Genomic DNA, 16216 nt, shown 5'->3' with positions numbered 1-16216 from the left:
GCAGTTGAATGAGAAATCTGTAATACCCCTAATACTGATGCTCATTAACAGGCTTCAATGTGATCATCTTCCCATGTTTCCAGCAGCATCTCGTTTGATCAGTGTCCTCAAAAAGGGATTATTTTTTTCTCTATGGCTTCACTTAAGCTGTCCCAAGCTGCAGGAGCAAGGGAGTCTTTCCAATTAGTAAGACCTGACCAGATGTTCATCCTCCTTGATCCCCAGGGGTTGATTATTGCTCACCTGACTTTGAGTTTTCTCTCCTTAGGATTGGCTTTGTCCATCTCCAACTAACCATATGTTTAATTATATTCATGAAAATGACAGGGAACATATATTGCCTTGTTCAAAAGCTTTGGTATTCACACAGAGAAAATCTCTCACTTCATTATTGCTCCTCTTGGAGTGTCTTAATGTGCTTTACAAAGAATCAAGAGCCATGGTATATCTGCATGGCTGAAAAGGATTATTACCTCTATTTTCCAGATGACAAACTTTGGCACAGAGAAGTTAAGTAGCCAGTATGAGGTCTCCCAGCAGCAGTCACAAACGAGACCTAAAATGGTCACCATAAACTCTATTTTCTAAAAGTCCTCAGAAAACTCTTTTTAAAGAGCCATGCAGTGTTTCTCCATCAACACCTATGAGTCTCACTGCATTGAAGTAAATAAATATGTGACAGACACAGCTCTGGGAGAGCAACAGAGAGATGGAAAAAAGTTGATCATAAGGAATGAGAAACATTGATCATCTGATGTCAGTTGTTAGCTTTTGTTGTGTTTCCACCCACAGCTTGGTAAAACTTAGATTAGTTTGCTGATATGCTGTTTATCAAGCAACAGCATCAAGGAATGCAAATTACTGAGAGAAAAGTAAAGAAGGAGTGAATAAGTTAATGGTGAGAGGAGGAGAAGCTTTTTCTGATGTAATCACCAGATCCATTTTTCACAGGTTCCAGGAAAGATATACAGGAGTATACCAAGTTGTATAGATGTCAAAACCTCAAAGTCCAGTCACATTAGAGTCTATATCCCACATTTTATTTTTTTCTCTTGCATAAAGGCAAATTTTATCTACCAATATGTTAGTAACTGCTGGAGACTGTGCTGAATTTAACTAAGCATGTCATGTTACATATATGAACTCACTTAAGCATCTAGGGTTCATACAGTTCATACAAAGCAGAAGAGAGGTAAACATTCCTAAAGGGTTTTGATTATGAAAGGTTTCTCACTGTCCATAAAGATCTCCAGGTTACTCTTCTACTTCTCCAAGTTACTCCTGATGGGGATATTATATCAAGAAGGGTCTCTGATGTTTATGGGATCTACAGAAGGCAAATGGTGATGCCAACTCCTGTGAGATCTCTGCTAACTCTTCAGCATTGATGTGCCCTCCCAACACATCCAGGGAGGAAAGGCTAATGAGGTTCAAGCACCACTTACCATCACCTTGTGCCGTCCAATAAGGTTTGGGGATTCACACAGTAGCTGCACATCTGATACGGTCACCGCACAGGGCTTCTCACCAACCAAAACAGTGTAGTTCAGCTTGGCATTCCCTCCTGCCACTGGTGGGATCAAGTTCTTGCCCTGTATAGAAAGGAATATCATCCCCCCAAAAAAAAATCAGCATCAGGAAAGAGTTTCCTTCCACCTCCTGTTAGTTCCCTTGAGACAAGTGTTAACATTGCTCTTGCTGTTTTTGGGTCACCATTCTCTAACACAGAGAAGAAAAGCTGATTTAGAAAGTCATGCAGAGGACAGCATGGATGTCTACAGACTGTCCTCAGTCAAAACAGTCTGTCCTGCTCCTCTCTCTCTAGAACTGAATGAGAAACATTGCATGTAAGTCTTCTACAAACAGGTCCTCACAACACATATTCAGGCAAGTAAAACAGACCCCTTTCCAAACACACAAGAAGGTATTCTGCAAATAATTTCTTTGCACATGAACCACATACAGGTGCTGATATAGAAATGTTCAATCATAAAATTCCTGCTCTGTATTGCTTCCAGATTGCAGAAATGACAAAGGAATGGTGTAATATTTAACCAGGGGTGAGATGAAGGTCTTGAAAGCCCAAGAAATAAATTGACTTGGGGATTTAATTGTCATCCCTATTGCAGTGGTAGAAAATGTTCTTCATGGTGAGCAGGAAGTAATTGAGATGCCACTGTGGTTCTTGTGGTGCTGGCAGACACAGAGAGGTAATAGGTAGCATGTGTTTGTCCTTCCTCATCCAAGCCTTGGTCCCCATCTCACCTTCAATATAATGGGACTTCCTGGCTTCAGCTCCAGAATCCCCGAGGGATTAAAAACCTCAAAGATTGGGTTTGGATAGTAGGTGAAGTTGGTTTTGTTGAGGATCAGCAGGGACTGCACGTTGTCAAGAATGAAGCCAAACTCCTCTGGACGCTCGGCAAGCTCAGACTGGTGATTGGGGTCCACAGCCAATGCTGGAGCCTGGCAGGTCATCTCTGTGCTGTTCTGCACCTCACAGTTCTGGAGAAAGAAACCCAACAAAAGGAGTGTTTATGGAAAATGCCCTGAGCCCTCCTGGTGGGCAGATAGCTCCCAGTGAAATGTTAGCCTACCTACTACTGGAGGACAGAGAGGAGCAGACCTCCTTGGTCTGTGAGACAAGCTTCAAAACACCCCATACCCATCACACAATCAAGACTGGGAAGGCATTAGGAAAGCTTTGCAGGGACAGGTGTGTGGAGCATTTTACACTGCAATTGGCCATTCTGTGCCTCTTCCCTGAGGGAACTCAGCCTCTGGAGTTGCCAGTGTCAGCATCTTCCCCTAACCTTGCTTCCTTCTGGAAATAGAATTTTCTTCCTTTTTTTTTACAGCAGAGACTACTCAAAGCCTCAATACTACCCTGCAATTAGCTTTCAAGCTCTGGGGATCACTCCAAAAGTGTATGTGCAGCGTGTGTTCAGTTGTGCACAAGATTCCTCTTTGAACATCAGGTTACCTGAAATGAAACCCAGGATGTGGTGGAGGCAATGGGGTAGGTCTCAGAAGACCCTGAAGTTTGATTCCAGCCCTCCCAAAGACCTGTTTTTTTGTGGTTTTGAGAAATGAGTAATAGATTTTGAAAGGCATTCTATCCCAATTTCCCTTTTAAAAGACTAGAATTAGATAATCTGGTTGTCCATCAGGATCTGAGCCTTTATCTTTCTACATTGTAGTCGCTAGCACACTGCATCTTGGTCCCACTAGGAACCAACAGGCTCCATGGGGAAACAGCACCGGCTCTGTGGGATCCCAGCTGTACTCTATATGAGTATCTATCTAGTCTGATACCTCCAGTATTGAGAGCACACTCATCATCACAGCTAGCATAGCCCAAGTGTTAATATTTTTTTTGGCTCAAATCAATAGAGAGATAAGTGACTTAGATGAGCTAGTTACATATTGTAAAGTAAGTCAGATGTTCTCTGCTGTAACAGCTCCTACAAGGAAGAAAAGGCACTGGAGTACTTCCCAGTACAAAACTGATGGGTAATTGTACATGAGCATGTGTGAGATGATGAATAGGCTTCATCATCTGCACAATGGCGTGATTGTTTGAGACCATTGTGTCAGGCAAGAGCAGGAGTCTGCTGGAAGAATAAGATGAAGTCATGCAGGCTTCTAGTTCTGCAGAAAAGCTTGAGAAGTGTTTGGCTGTGTTGTACCAGAAAATATGACACATGACTAAAATATACCTGTGTATCTTCTGGCAGTCAAGAGGGCAAACCACATCCTGGGGTACATTAAACATGGTATAGCCATCTAGTCAAAAGAGGTGATTATCCTGCTCTATTCAGAATTTGTGCAGCCTCACCTGGAGTAGTGTCTGCAGTTTTTGGCCCCACCATTTAAGAAGCATGTGAAGGTCCTTGAATGCATTCAGACAAGGGCAACAAAGCTGGTGAAAGGGCTGGAAGGAATGTCCCATGAGGAGCGGCTGAGAACTCTGGGTTGAGTTGTTCAGAGAAAAGGAGGCTGGGGTTCAACCTCATTGCTCTCTACAGCTTCCTGAGGAGGGGAAGCGGAGAGGGAGGTGCTGAGCTCTTCTCCCTGACATCTAGGGATAAAATGCATGGGAACGGTTCAAAGCAGCACCAGGGAAGTTTAGACTGGGCATTAGGAAGCATTTCTTTACTGAGAGGATGCGCAAACACTGAGCAGACTTCCTAGAGAGGTGGTCAATGTCCCAAGCCTGTCAGTGTTGAAGAGACATTGTACAATGCCTTTAATAACATCTTTTAACTTGGTCAGCCCTATATTGGTCAAGTAGTTGGACTAGATGATCATTGTAGGTCCCTTCCAACTGATCTATTCTATTCTATTCTATTCTATTCTATTCTATTCTATTCTATTCTATTCTATTCTATTCTATTCTGTTCTGTTCTGTTCTGTTCTACTTTATTCTCATAATCAGTTGGAAGATTGCCAGTCAAGATTCACATCAGACCCAGAAACCGATCTCAACAGATATTTCTTGAAACTAGTGAGGTGTGAGAGGAGACAAAACTGCTTTGGATTTGGCTTTATGCAGGGAGATATTAGTTCACAGTAGAACTGGGATAAGACCAAAACCTAGGTCTATCAATTTCTGAATTGTAGATACAAATGAATCTATCCCATATTCCTGAATTTTCTGTTTAGATCTACCATAGTTTCACCATTGCTTATGTTCCAGCAGATTATTTTAATGCCCACAAAGTACTTTGAGAACCTTGAGTGGAAAGCCCGTAGATTAACCTTAAAACCTGAGAAATGCAGAGGATCTAAACTTTCTACCCCCATCCCAATTACTCCCTCTGTATTTTTTAATTTTGGAGCCTCTTCTTCTGGGATGCTCCCAGGAAGTGTCCATACAGGGCAAATACCTTTTCAGATGCTGTTGTATGGCTCTATCCTCCAACCTACTGTAGGTACCAGCAGGTGCTGGCTACTTCCAAGTTCCCTAATTGGAGGTGCTAAACACACACATCTTACAACTCTTTCTGGGGACTCTAGTAATTGGATCCTTCTAAGTGAATTGTCCTCACAAAACTTAGTAAAGCTCTTCTGGTCTCCTCAGAGGTACTTCTGATTCCTCTTTGGTCACTGAGAGTTGAATTACACTGTAAATCTATCTGGTTAAACCTGGATACACTTTTGCAGGATCCCAAATAGTCCAAGGAGTGGACACAGTAGTACCAAAGAGTATTATTCCCAGTCCCTACTGATCCCAGCACATCAGCTAATAACCTGAATTTGTGTCTACTTGTGCATAGGCATGGCTGATAAATAATGTAGGTTGTACATGAGACAAGAGAGAGGACTGCTATCCTTGAATCAACAGAAGAAACAGTCTCAGGAGCAGAACAACCTTTAATGACACCGCTCTCTGTTCCCTCTTTGGTCCAGTGCTCCTTCATGGGCAGAAGATGGGGTAATCCTTCTGTAAGTAAGTCATATGCTCTTTTCTGGGTGCAATAGGAGATACCAAATTCCAGATCTATTAGACAGCCTCTATCGCCACCATGGACGTGTCCCTTCCTATGACTGATTCCCAGCTCAGCATTCATACTCACATTGACGTGTTCCTTTCCACCATGCTTTGCCCGGATCTGAGGATTTTGGATCAGGTCTAGGTGAGTTCCCCACACTGCAATGGGTGTGTTACCACTAGAGAAGAAGAAACGGAAGAAAAAATATGAGCCCATTTAATAGATATCAGGACTGATTGCACCAACAATGGGTTATCTATAGTTCCTAAATGTTGATTGCAAAGTGTCTGACCACATCTCACAGTCCCATAGGAAGGGAAGGAAAATCAAAACAAAACAATGTTTCATTTATTCATAAGGTGAGAAAGAAGTAAAACCATATGCTTGCCAAAACTGTCATATCAAGCAACATCTACCTGTCTTTTGTTGTTAGGACTCAGTAATCACAAGCTTCAATAATGAGAAGAGTGGGAAATTCAACAGAAGTTCTTCAGAGTGGTCCACAGACTATATCTCCTATATCACTTAAGAAAGGGAGTCTAAAACACTCATAGAGACTGTCCTGTGTAAGCAACTCTTGAGGATTCAGTGCTACATTGCTTGGTGGTTGGAGTATCATCTTGCATATTAAACCTGTTATAAAAACATCACCCTGAAGAAGATAATGTCACCTCAGTGAACCCATTTCAGTGCTGCCAGGAGCCTGGTCCTACAGCATCTAGAAAAAAGCAGAGCCAGAGTCGTCAACTTTGGTGTGCATAAGGCATTTGCTCGGTTTCTATTTGGTGACCCAGGCAGATAAGTTCTACCATGTGTGTTAAATCCAACAAATGACAGCATAGAGATTTCCAGTCACTGTGTTCCTTTGCTCAGACAAGGACTGGTTTCCTGAGAAAGAAGATTCATATGAGCCTTAAATCCAACAAATGACAGCATAGAGATTTCACAGTGTCCCTTTGCTCAGACAAGGACTGGTTTCCTCAGAAAGAAGATTCATATGAGCTATGACCCTGAATTTGGCAGGTTTTCTCACTTTTATAACATCTCTCAGCCTAGCTTCAGTTGGGGAGATATAGATGGAGCCCTTCTCATTCTCTGCAATAAGTGTCACCAGCAGGAAACAGCTTTCAGAAACACCCTTCTCTCTTTTCCATTGCCTCTTCCAGCTGCAGCCAACAGTGCTGTTTGTGGGACTTTGGGGAGCAGAGGAGAGGGAGGAAGGAAACTGCAAAGGAGCATTCCCAGGCTTCAGCAAGACCTGATGTGGGGGTTATCTTTGAACGTTGTATTGGGGGAGGGTTCACCATGGGCAGGTTTGGCCACCTCAAACTGAAACAGCATTGCTCTGCCAGGGTGAGCTCTCCCTTTACAGCACTGTGAGGAAGGCAACATGATGCAAGGGCTGAAGGGTTGTCTGAGAAAGCAAAACCTTCATCTGTCAGGGCTCACACAGCCAGGGCAGGATGAGGAAACATCATCAACAGACAGACCCATCTCTGAGGGTTTCCCAGGGTGATGAGTCCTCTCATCGGTTTCAGCACCTGCCTCTTTAACTCCCCTTGGAAACTATCCAGGTTGCAATTTATTTCCTGGAATGCTCTGCTGAAAAGAGGGAGAGCCTTGTGGAAATTGATGGGATTGGGAAAAGAAAGCTCAGAATCCCTTTCCTGCCTCCAGGTAAACCTATGCATACATGAAAGGTGAAAAAAAGTGCATTATAAATGAGAAATCACCAGAGAATAAACACACTGTGATGAAGAAGCCTGTGTTGGCCAACAGATCTCCTCCAGTTCTAACCTTTGTTTTCCATGTTCCTCATTTATCTTCCACCATTAATCATATGGGGCAGGTAGGGATGAATGCAAATGTACATCTCTGCTCAGCAGTGTAGCTTTCAGGTTTCATTGAGCTGGCCACAGCTAGCTGGGACTGTGTTTCAGCCCCTCTAGTTACACCCACACTGATAAACCAAACGGCCAGGACAACAGCTCAAACCCTGGTTGGTGGCCATAGGTGTTGATAAACTGTTAGAAGTACCCCAGGAAATGCCTGGTCATGGGTCAAGGGATAGCAAAGGCCAGGGAGCACTCCCAACAAGCAGGATGGATGAAGCTAAACTGCCTTTGAAGGAGGAAAGATTGGTGGTATCAATGAGGGCTACACATGCTTACTGGGTTCAGGACCAAAGAATAGACCTGGATTAAGTATTCAGTAGTTTAAACTTAAACTTGGTCCTTGTGGACCAAGAAGCAAATTTAAAGTCATGAGGAGCCATGAACTATGCCAAAGAGCATTGTCACAACCATATTTTTGAGCAGGTGCTCCTGAAACACTTCTCTGAGAGGTTCCTTATGGTCTTTCATTCAAGCAATGCCTGTACAGATTGATCTTGGTTAGGACAACATTTGACCATGAGTTTTTCAGTGTGCCTCAAGTTCTTGCTCTCTGAAACCATCACTTGTGATGGGAAATTTCTAATAGGAAATTTTATGGGGCAAAACCACATTTTGACATTTCCACAAGATCTGCTTGGATGGTTGAGTACTCTTGAAGGCACAGACTCTTTTCTGAAGTCGTACATCCACTTACAAGAAGGCTCCTCCTCCCTGCCTTATAAAAAAATACCTTCTCCCCAAAATTCAGCTTCATATTAAGTATTCCTGATGTCACCCAGGAGAGCTTGCTCACTAGAAACCAGAAGAGAAGTGTATAAACCAAGTTGTTCTTTCTCCACTGTCCTGTTTCTTCTGGATTTTTGGCTGGGAGCCTTTATAATTTTTATTATTATTTATTATTATTATGAATCTCTGCTGATTCCAACTAGAAAGGATTTTATATCTTTACCCAGCTGAAAGTTTTATGTTTTCCAGACGTATCAAATATGTGTGCAAATGTACAGATATATGAGTGTGTGTGTATATATACATAAATCCTTTTATTTAATCAAACCAGTCTGTGCACACAGTTTTAAACCCATGTGTTAAAATTTCTATATTTGGTTTGGAAACTGAGCTTGCAGGCTCAGACCACATAGTCACAGCAATGGATCAGAGAGGGGCTTTTCTTCTGAAAAAAAAAGCCAAAGCAGTTGTGTTTGTTGAAAACATGAAATCACCTCCAAACCCTCTCTGGCTTGAAAAATCAAATAAATAAAACTGTTTGCTTGTTTGTGCATGAAAACCACCACCCACTGCAGATGAACACATGGTCACGGCCACTTCTCACTCAGGTTGGATCAGAGAGATGTTGCTACCCAGCAAAATAACAGAAATGCCAAGACTCCGAGTTTTCTTAATTTAACTCTTTATTATCCCAAAAGCTCTGTGCATAATTCTCTCTCTGCAGACTCAAAAAATTGCTGGACGTAACTCAAATCAAACCCAGATCAAAAGTATTAATAAAGCCTTATAAAATTCTAGTTACCTGCCAACCCAGTGTGACTTTTTTTTTTGGCTATGGGAGTAAATTAGCCATAATCTTTTCTTTATTGTCTTGGAAAATGGCACTTGAGAAGGTTTTAAGCCAGGCTCGGTATATTCATTCACTAATTTTGCAAAGCTGGTTTAGTAGCAATCTTCTATCCCTCAAAACAGCTTAGTCCCAGAGCCAGGAGTGATGAATCAGAGAAGCACAGTGGATTTGCTGCAATGAATCATTTCGCATAACAAATATACTGAGGAACAGCCTCTTCAGTCTATCTCCAGATCCACGTGTCTTGACTAACTTATTTCTTACTTGATTCTCAGGACTGGAGTTGGCTGCACTTTTATCCAGCTCTGTCTGGAGGCTTTAGTCCAATGCTTGTGTCCTTTATGTCCTGCTGGATGGAGCTCTACAGCTAACGTTCATAGTGCTTAAAAGTGTCCCCAACACCTTGAACCACAGTGGTAATCCTGGATATTGTGTCTTCTCTCTCAGAACCCCCCTCCAAGGTTATGCACCTTTGGAGTGATTCAAAAGTGCACAAAGAAGAGGATGAAAGTGGGTAAGTCTGGTTAAAATTAGGCACCTGTTAATGCTCAAGTAGATGCTTTCTGATTTCAGAGACACTGAAGAGAGCAAAGGGTAGAGGTGGTACCTGAATGATGAGACAGGTAGAGTCCTAGTCATCCCTCCTAGCAGCTGCACAACCTGGCACCCTCTAAACAAGCACCTCTTCTTACTTTTCTTTATGCTGGGAGATGGGATGAGAGATCCAAGACAGCAAGCAATGGGATGCAGAGTCTCTGCAACCCTGAGCTAGTCAAAGCTTTATCAATACACCTGAAGCATCAGCTTGGTTGTTTCTTCGTCTCTTGCTCGCAGCTTCAGCAGAGAAACCAAGGAGCAAATAGGCTCTGGAGAACTCCTCTCACTTCCCAGCCAGACCTGAGGTCAGGTGGAAGAAGGTCCCCATGCTGCAACTTTCTTGGGGTTAATAGAGGAATCCACTCTCCTAGGCTGTCAATCATCTTGCACGTTTTAAGCAGCACTGAACTCACTTTAATAAGGAAGGGAGTAAAGCGATTTCTCATTTCACTGATAACCCGAACTCTGACTGTAAATAAAACCCTCAAATGGAAAATACAGACACTAAAGCTTCAAGCCCAATGTGCAAAGATTCAATCTGGCTAAATCAGTAAATTCCCTCATGGTAATTAAAGGTATTAATTGATTTGTGAAAACATCTTCTGGATGGGAGCTGAACTGGGGGGATTTACAAGCCTTGTTCCTAATCCCCAGATACTCTGATCAGTCCAGTTTGACAGGGAAGCAGGGAGTTGCCATGGGTGAATGAGGGGAGACTAAGATTTTTTTATTTTATAACTTTTCAAGGAAATACCGCTGCATTTAATGACCAATTTTTCTCTCCATGGCACCATTTTTGCAGATTTCTGAGAGCATTTGGGTATCACTTTGATGCCTTCCACAACCAGGGCAAATGCTCCTCTCAGACATCTTCATGTGAACCCTCTGAATTCACCAAAGCAGCATCAACAGGGTGAAGAGAAAAACGGATGCCTAACGTGGAGGAAGGCTGTTTAATAAGGTAGGGACCAGGGCTCCCTTTGTGTTTCATTGTGGGAAAAGAGCCCTGGAGCTTTCAAGCATGATGGTCAAACAAACAATGCTTAGTGGTAAGCCAAGAAGTCCATGAAGGGTGTGGGAAAGATGGGAATTACTAATTTCAAACACAAGGGAGATTCACTCCTCTAAGCACAATTATGACTTTTATGCCTGGGTTTGAGATCAGTGACTGGTCCTGCTGCCATGCAAAGTTGTGGACTCAGCTCAATGGAGTTTGAAACACCATCATGGCCGGAAACACTAGGAATTGCAGCTTTTAGGGATACAACTGCATGGTTTAACCAACCCCAGTGGTCTGTAATGTGACTTAGACAGGGAACATCCTGACACTGGAAACAAACCCTGGGCTGCAGTGAAGTGGGAGAAAACTTCAACACTAGGTTGGATCCTTGCTGCACCTACCTTTGTAATTAAAACATGAATTCTCCAAGGCAAGCTTCTGGTGAGTATTGGCAGCTGGATTTTTCTGCATTAAGCCAGGAAGCTTTGCTCTGCTAGTGAAGGCGGGGTGCAGGATCATTTTGGTTTGGACTATGTAGAGTTTGTTTGGAGAAAAACCCTGCTCCTGGTCATCTTTCACTAGACTCTGTGGTAATGTTGTCCTGGGGTATACATGAGCACAGGCAGGCATTGAGCATCCAAGGTGTTAAAATGAATGTACAATGCAGTGCTGGCCTTTTGGTCTTCCCAGGAGGCAAGTCCACTAGTCCTCATGGTCTTGGACTCTGGGAAGTAACTGCACAAATCTATTTCTTAGTGAACACAGGACTTTTCTGTATCAAGGACCAATATGAACACATCAATGCAGCAGGAAACCATGGGAGGTGGTAGAGGGTGTCCATGGCATGCTTACCTGAAGATGCTCCACTCAGGCTCGATCCTCAGGATGGTTGGATCTTCTACATACTCATACTGCAACTCCTGATGTATCTTGGCCTTGTCTACTCTAACAGACACCTTCACCTTCTCAAAGCCTTCATCTGAGGCAGTGGTATTACAGACAATGTGCTTGGTGGATCTCCTGTGAGCAGAAACAAGTAAATATAAACCAGGTGCTACCAGCAGCAAAACAAATGATACCAAAAAAGAGCCCAGCTACTTACTCTTATGTCCTGTGACCTTGACCTGTGCACTGTGAAGTGGTGAAACTCACTGCTACGGGAATATGTTGTGAATAGATTGACACATTTATCTGAGGAAGCCACATTGCCTTTTCACTGGTTTAAATAAAACCACAAGAGCCATCATTTCTCAGCTCTCAGAGTGAAAACTGAACCCCAAGGGAAGTCTAAACCAGACCTCTCTCCAGAAGTAGTTCTGTGTGATTAAATGCTTGATGGATGTTTCCTTCCTGCTTGCAGACATATGCAGCACCAAGTCATAAAAAGGGGTGTTTGCACCTCAGCTTTCTGGTCTGGGATAATAAAGTTTACTTTGCATTGAGGCTGTAAGACTTGTTTAAGTGCAGTTTGCAACATGTCTGGGACCTTTGCATGGAAGGTGCTAATATAGTGGGAAGCATTTTATGATTATACTCCAAGAGGACTCTGCATAAACTTTTCCTTTTGGACAGGGCTCAAAACCAGCTCCGAGTATGAATTTTTCAGTGGCCTTTATCTTCCATAAAGAGCCAAAAATCCAGGCTCCAACACTCTAAATCTCCCCAGGTTTATGATTCATGACGCAGTCTTTTCTTATACCCTTAGACAGGATAAAGCAGGGTGCATCCTTCCCTTGCAGCATGGCACTTACCTTCACTGACTGCACCCTTCAGGTGCTCTCCAAATTTACCTAAAAGACCACTTTCAATCCCTCCTGAAACTCCTCAGTCTCTTCAGTAAACATCTCCAAACAGCTGTGGTTCTCACTTGGCCTTTTAAATCACAAGCTGTGACTTCCCTTTCCTGAATTATAGATGCCGAATCAAACCACAGTGATGATAGGCAGCTAAATAGGATCCTCACAGCCAGGAGGGGGAAAGAAAGACATTGCCCCAAGACAGTGGTCCCAGGTCTCCTGTGAATGAGCCCTTCTTCTGCCAAGGACATGCTGGGGGAAATGTGCCAACTTCATCTTCAGCCTCCACTGATACTGGCAGCAAAATGTGTTGCACTGTGTAGTTTTGAGCTGTGGGAGTCCATGGGAATGGGATTCAAGCTCATTCTCACAGGGATCAGGGAACATTCAGCAGGTAACACTGACATTAAGCCTCTCTGAACTGTAATTGAACAAGAGCCAACCCAGAGCTAAAATGTTGAAAATCTTACATTTCTTAGCACTCTAGGACTATTCTGAAGTGTTTTAATACTTAGAACCAATGTTGTCAGATTTTGTTTGTCACCTCTGCTAAAGCAGGGACACAAAAAAGAATCTTTTAAGTGACATACTCCAAGAGCAAGTAGCAAAGCGTAGGAACACGGAGAATTGTGGCAAAATTTGACAAGGGGCCATGGAAAAAAGCATATCAAATACCAATCAAAATTATGAAATAAATCCTATTCTGCATCCCCAAAACATGCACAGTAAGGTTGTGCATGGTGCAGAATGCAAAAGTCCCATTGCTGAATAAACATGGCCAAAGGCAAAAGAGGGGCTTGAGGGACAGGGTGTCTGAGCAACAGAAGTCTCGACAATCATAGAATCATAAAATGGTTTGGGTTGGAGGGGACCTTAAAGCTCATCCAGTTCCAACCCCCCTGCCATCAGCAGGGACACCTTCCACTAGACCAGGTTGCTCAAATCTCAGCCAACCTGGCCTTGAACACTTCCAGGGAGGAACAACCAAAGCTTCTCTGGGCAACCTGTTCCAGTGTCTGACCAGCCTCACAGTGAAGAACTTCTTCCTAATATTTAGTATAAATCTACCCTCTTCCAGTTTGAAGTCATTACCCCTTGTCCTATCATTATGTGCCTATCACTGTAAAATGTCCCTCCCCAGCCCCCTGAAGGTATTGGAAGGCTCATTGCTCATATCTTTCAGACTTGGGCATGTACAGTAAGAAGGACTCATCTGTACCTGTAGAAGAGACACGGTTGTCGTCCAAAGGTCACGATGACATTGCTGCCTGCATTGAGGTTGTTGCCCGTAATTGTCACTTGGGTGCCACCCGACACTGGTCCCCTCTTCGGCTTGAGATCAGAGAGTGTCAGAGTCTGTGAAGGCAAAGGGTCGTGTTGAAAACACAGCAGAGGAGCATTGGTACCTTCCCTCTCTCATCTTAGTGATGAAGAGAGGTAGGCACCCCCAGGGGTTAATCATGTGTTAGCTAGACTTCAGAAGATGACTATATCTCCAGGACAATAGAGGAACCTAGGATGACACCAGTCCTATCACAGACACTCTGTTTGAATGCCATGTTTGGTGGGATGAGTTCAGACCAAGTCTGTTCTCATCCTCGCAAAATACCCACTTTGAAATACTCTGTACTTGCAAAGTCAGTTCCAGGCCTGGAACAGCTGGAGCCGTGATCACCCATCTCCACTGCTTATGAGACACAGCTCAGGTCTCTTTTTGTCCTCATGCAACACCATCTCTGCAAGATAAACCATGTCTTGAACTGGCTGATTAGATCTTAATGGGGATACTCCATCTCCAAACTATGGTGCTCGCAAGTGATGAAAATCATCAGGTCTTGAAAAGATTAATTCTATTGATCTGAGAAAGGAATAGAACCTGATGTATAGCTCCAGAGAGATGCCTAAAAACTCCCCCTGTCCTCACAGGCTTTTTGCTTGGGAAAAGATTTCAGCAGAAAATCTGCGTTTGTGTCTCGCCTTTCCCACATGCCCATGATATGACCCCAAAATTTTCTCTTTTTTTATCAGACTTGGATGTTGAGACAATCTAGAACTGTATGAGTGTCCTGTTGAGTGTCCTGTTGAGTGCACATGTTGAGATGTAGTCTGAAATACCACAGCCACAAAAGGAGCACTGTTCAGATGAAGACCTTTTTTCCTTTTTCTGACGATTTTCTGAGCCTCTTTCAAACATAACATGGTGCTGTGTTAATATATCAAAAAGAGCCCCACAATTCTTTTAGGGATCCCAAGTCTCAAACCTCTTTTTCTTACCCTCCTGCTCTCCTGTCTTCCAAAATCAAGATAAAATACTTGCACTCTAAAAGCACAGATCACCCTGCTACCACAATGCAGAGAGGAGACATCCATTTTCAGGGAGAAATTTGGAGTTACAGTTTATTCTTTCATTTGCATTTTAATAGAAAAACTTTCCATTCAGTCCCAAGTGAAAAGCTACTATATGCATTTAAATTAAGATTTTTTTTTTTCCCCCTCTCTTTAAGAATGATGAAACAAATACTTGAAGCTCTCCTCAGCTCCTCTGAACTAGCAGGTACATCACGCAGTCACATTATTTAGCTCTGGAAACCATTAATCCATGTTTATAAAACCACCTGACACACACAACAGCTCCCTCTTTCACACACACAGAGCCCTCTCTGTCCCTGTCCCTCTCTGGCTAATAATTTTGAAAAACAACAGCAAGTTTTCCACTTTACTTTTGTTCAAAATGAAGCAAACGCTTGGTAGAAAGAGCTGAACGTGAATATCTGACATAGAGCTCCGTAGAAAAATCTATTGTCAGAGCTGGACACTTCTTGTGTTTAAACTTGACTGTTTTTGACATGATGGTTTGGAAACAGTTTTGCCTCAAGAAGTCCATCACCTATTAATTGCTGCAAGTTAGAACCATATATAAGAAGAAAGAAGAAAATAAGGAACAAGAAATGTTCCATTACACTTTTATGTGAATATTCTCTAACAGTTATTATTGGGGTAAAAGAAGCAGGAAGAGTATGTAGATGCAAAGGATGCAGTTCAATCTGTAGTCCTCCTCTATTTTTAGGGTACCACTTCATGATGTGATGACAACTCCTCTTTAATCCCTTATGGATGGCCACCCACACCAGTGCAAATTGTTGCTGGCCATGACAGCTGCTGCTGGGAGGTGACTTCCCACCTGGGAGAAAACAAGTTGAGAATGGCCAACTTAATGCACATAGCCTACACAACAACACTGCAAGAGTAGCTGCTTTACAGACCAGAGAAGGTTCCACTTAAACTTCAGAAGGAACTTCTTTACAGTGAGGGTGACAGAGCACTGGTACAGGCTGCCCAGGGAGGGTACGGAGTCTCCTTCTCTGGAGGTGTTCAAAACCTGCCTGGATGCCTTTCTATGTGATTTAATTTAGGTTCCTGCTCCAGCAGGGGGATTGGACTAGATGATCTTTCGAGGTCCCTTCCAATCCCTGACATTATGTGATTCTGTGATTTGAGTTAAAAACCCAAATCACTTGTCCCACTCCTGGATGGGTTTCTTGCCCTCTCCTCAGAAGTAGATAAACTGGCCATGCCCTTTTGAGGATCCTCACTGACCAGAACTACACCAGCAATGTTCCTTGGCAAAGCATTGCTGTATCTCGTGCCAATCTTAGGAAGGGGTTTGTGGCTAAGTATTCAAAGCTGAGATAAACCATTAATTATTCACAGTGGTCTTCATAAATATTGCACAGCATTTTTGCAGTCAAACCCAGCCTCCAGACTGTTTACCATTTCCTTGTTACTGAAAGGTGATGGAAAATGCAAGGGAGTCTAGTAGATCTGTAATAGGCTGAGGTGTGGACAGTGACAATGAG

At 43.0% G+C, this 16216-nt stretch overlaps 1 protein-coding gene across 1 annotated transcript in view; it reads right to left on the bottom strand.

Moving 5' to 3' along the window:
* The window catches only part of LOC104531307 (plexin-A4), a gene marked incomplete at its 5' end in the record, with an annotated part of 117462 nt that overhangs the window by 53141 nt on the left and 48105 nt on the right, over positions 1 to 16216 (bottom strand). Inside the window, 5 exons of the mRNA XM_010176159.1 lie at positions 1446 to 1592; positions 2266 to 2505; positions 5580 to 5673; positions 11416 to 11583; positions 13579 to 13715. Of these exons, the coding sequence (XP_010174461.1) occupies positions 1446 to 1592; positions 2266 to 2505; positions 5580 to 5673; positions 11416 to 11583; positions 13579 to 13715 (786 nt within the window). The remainder of the gene's footprint in view (positions 1 to 1445; positions 1593 to 2265; positions 2506 to 5579; positions 5674 to 11415; positions 11584 to 13578; positions 13716 to 16216) is intronic.

The sequence above is a fragment of the Antrostomus carolinensis genome, unplaced genomic scaffold (assembly GCF_000700745.2).
Source record: "Antrostomus carolinensis isolate BGI_N321 unplaced genomic scaffold, ASM70074v2 scaffold1649, whole genome shotgun sequence".
In the NCBI taxonomy this organism is placed as follows: Eukaryota; Metazoa; Chordata; class Aves; order Caprimulgiformes; family Caprimulgidae; genus Antrostomus; species Antrostomus carolinensis.
Note: the sequence above shows the minus strand (reverse complement) of the source record. Positions and strands in the feature narration are given on the sequence as shown.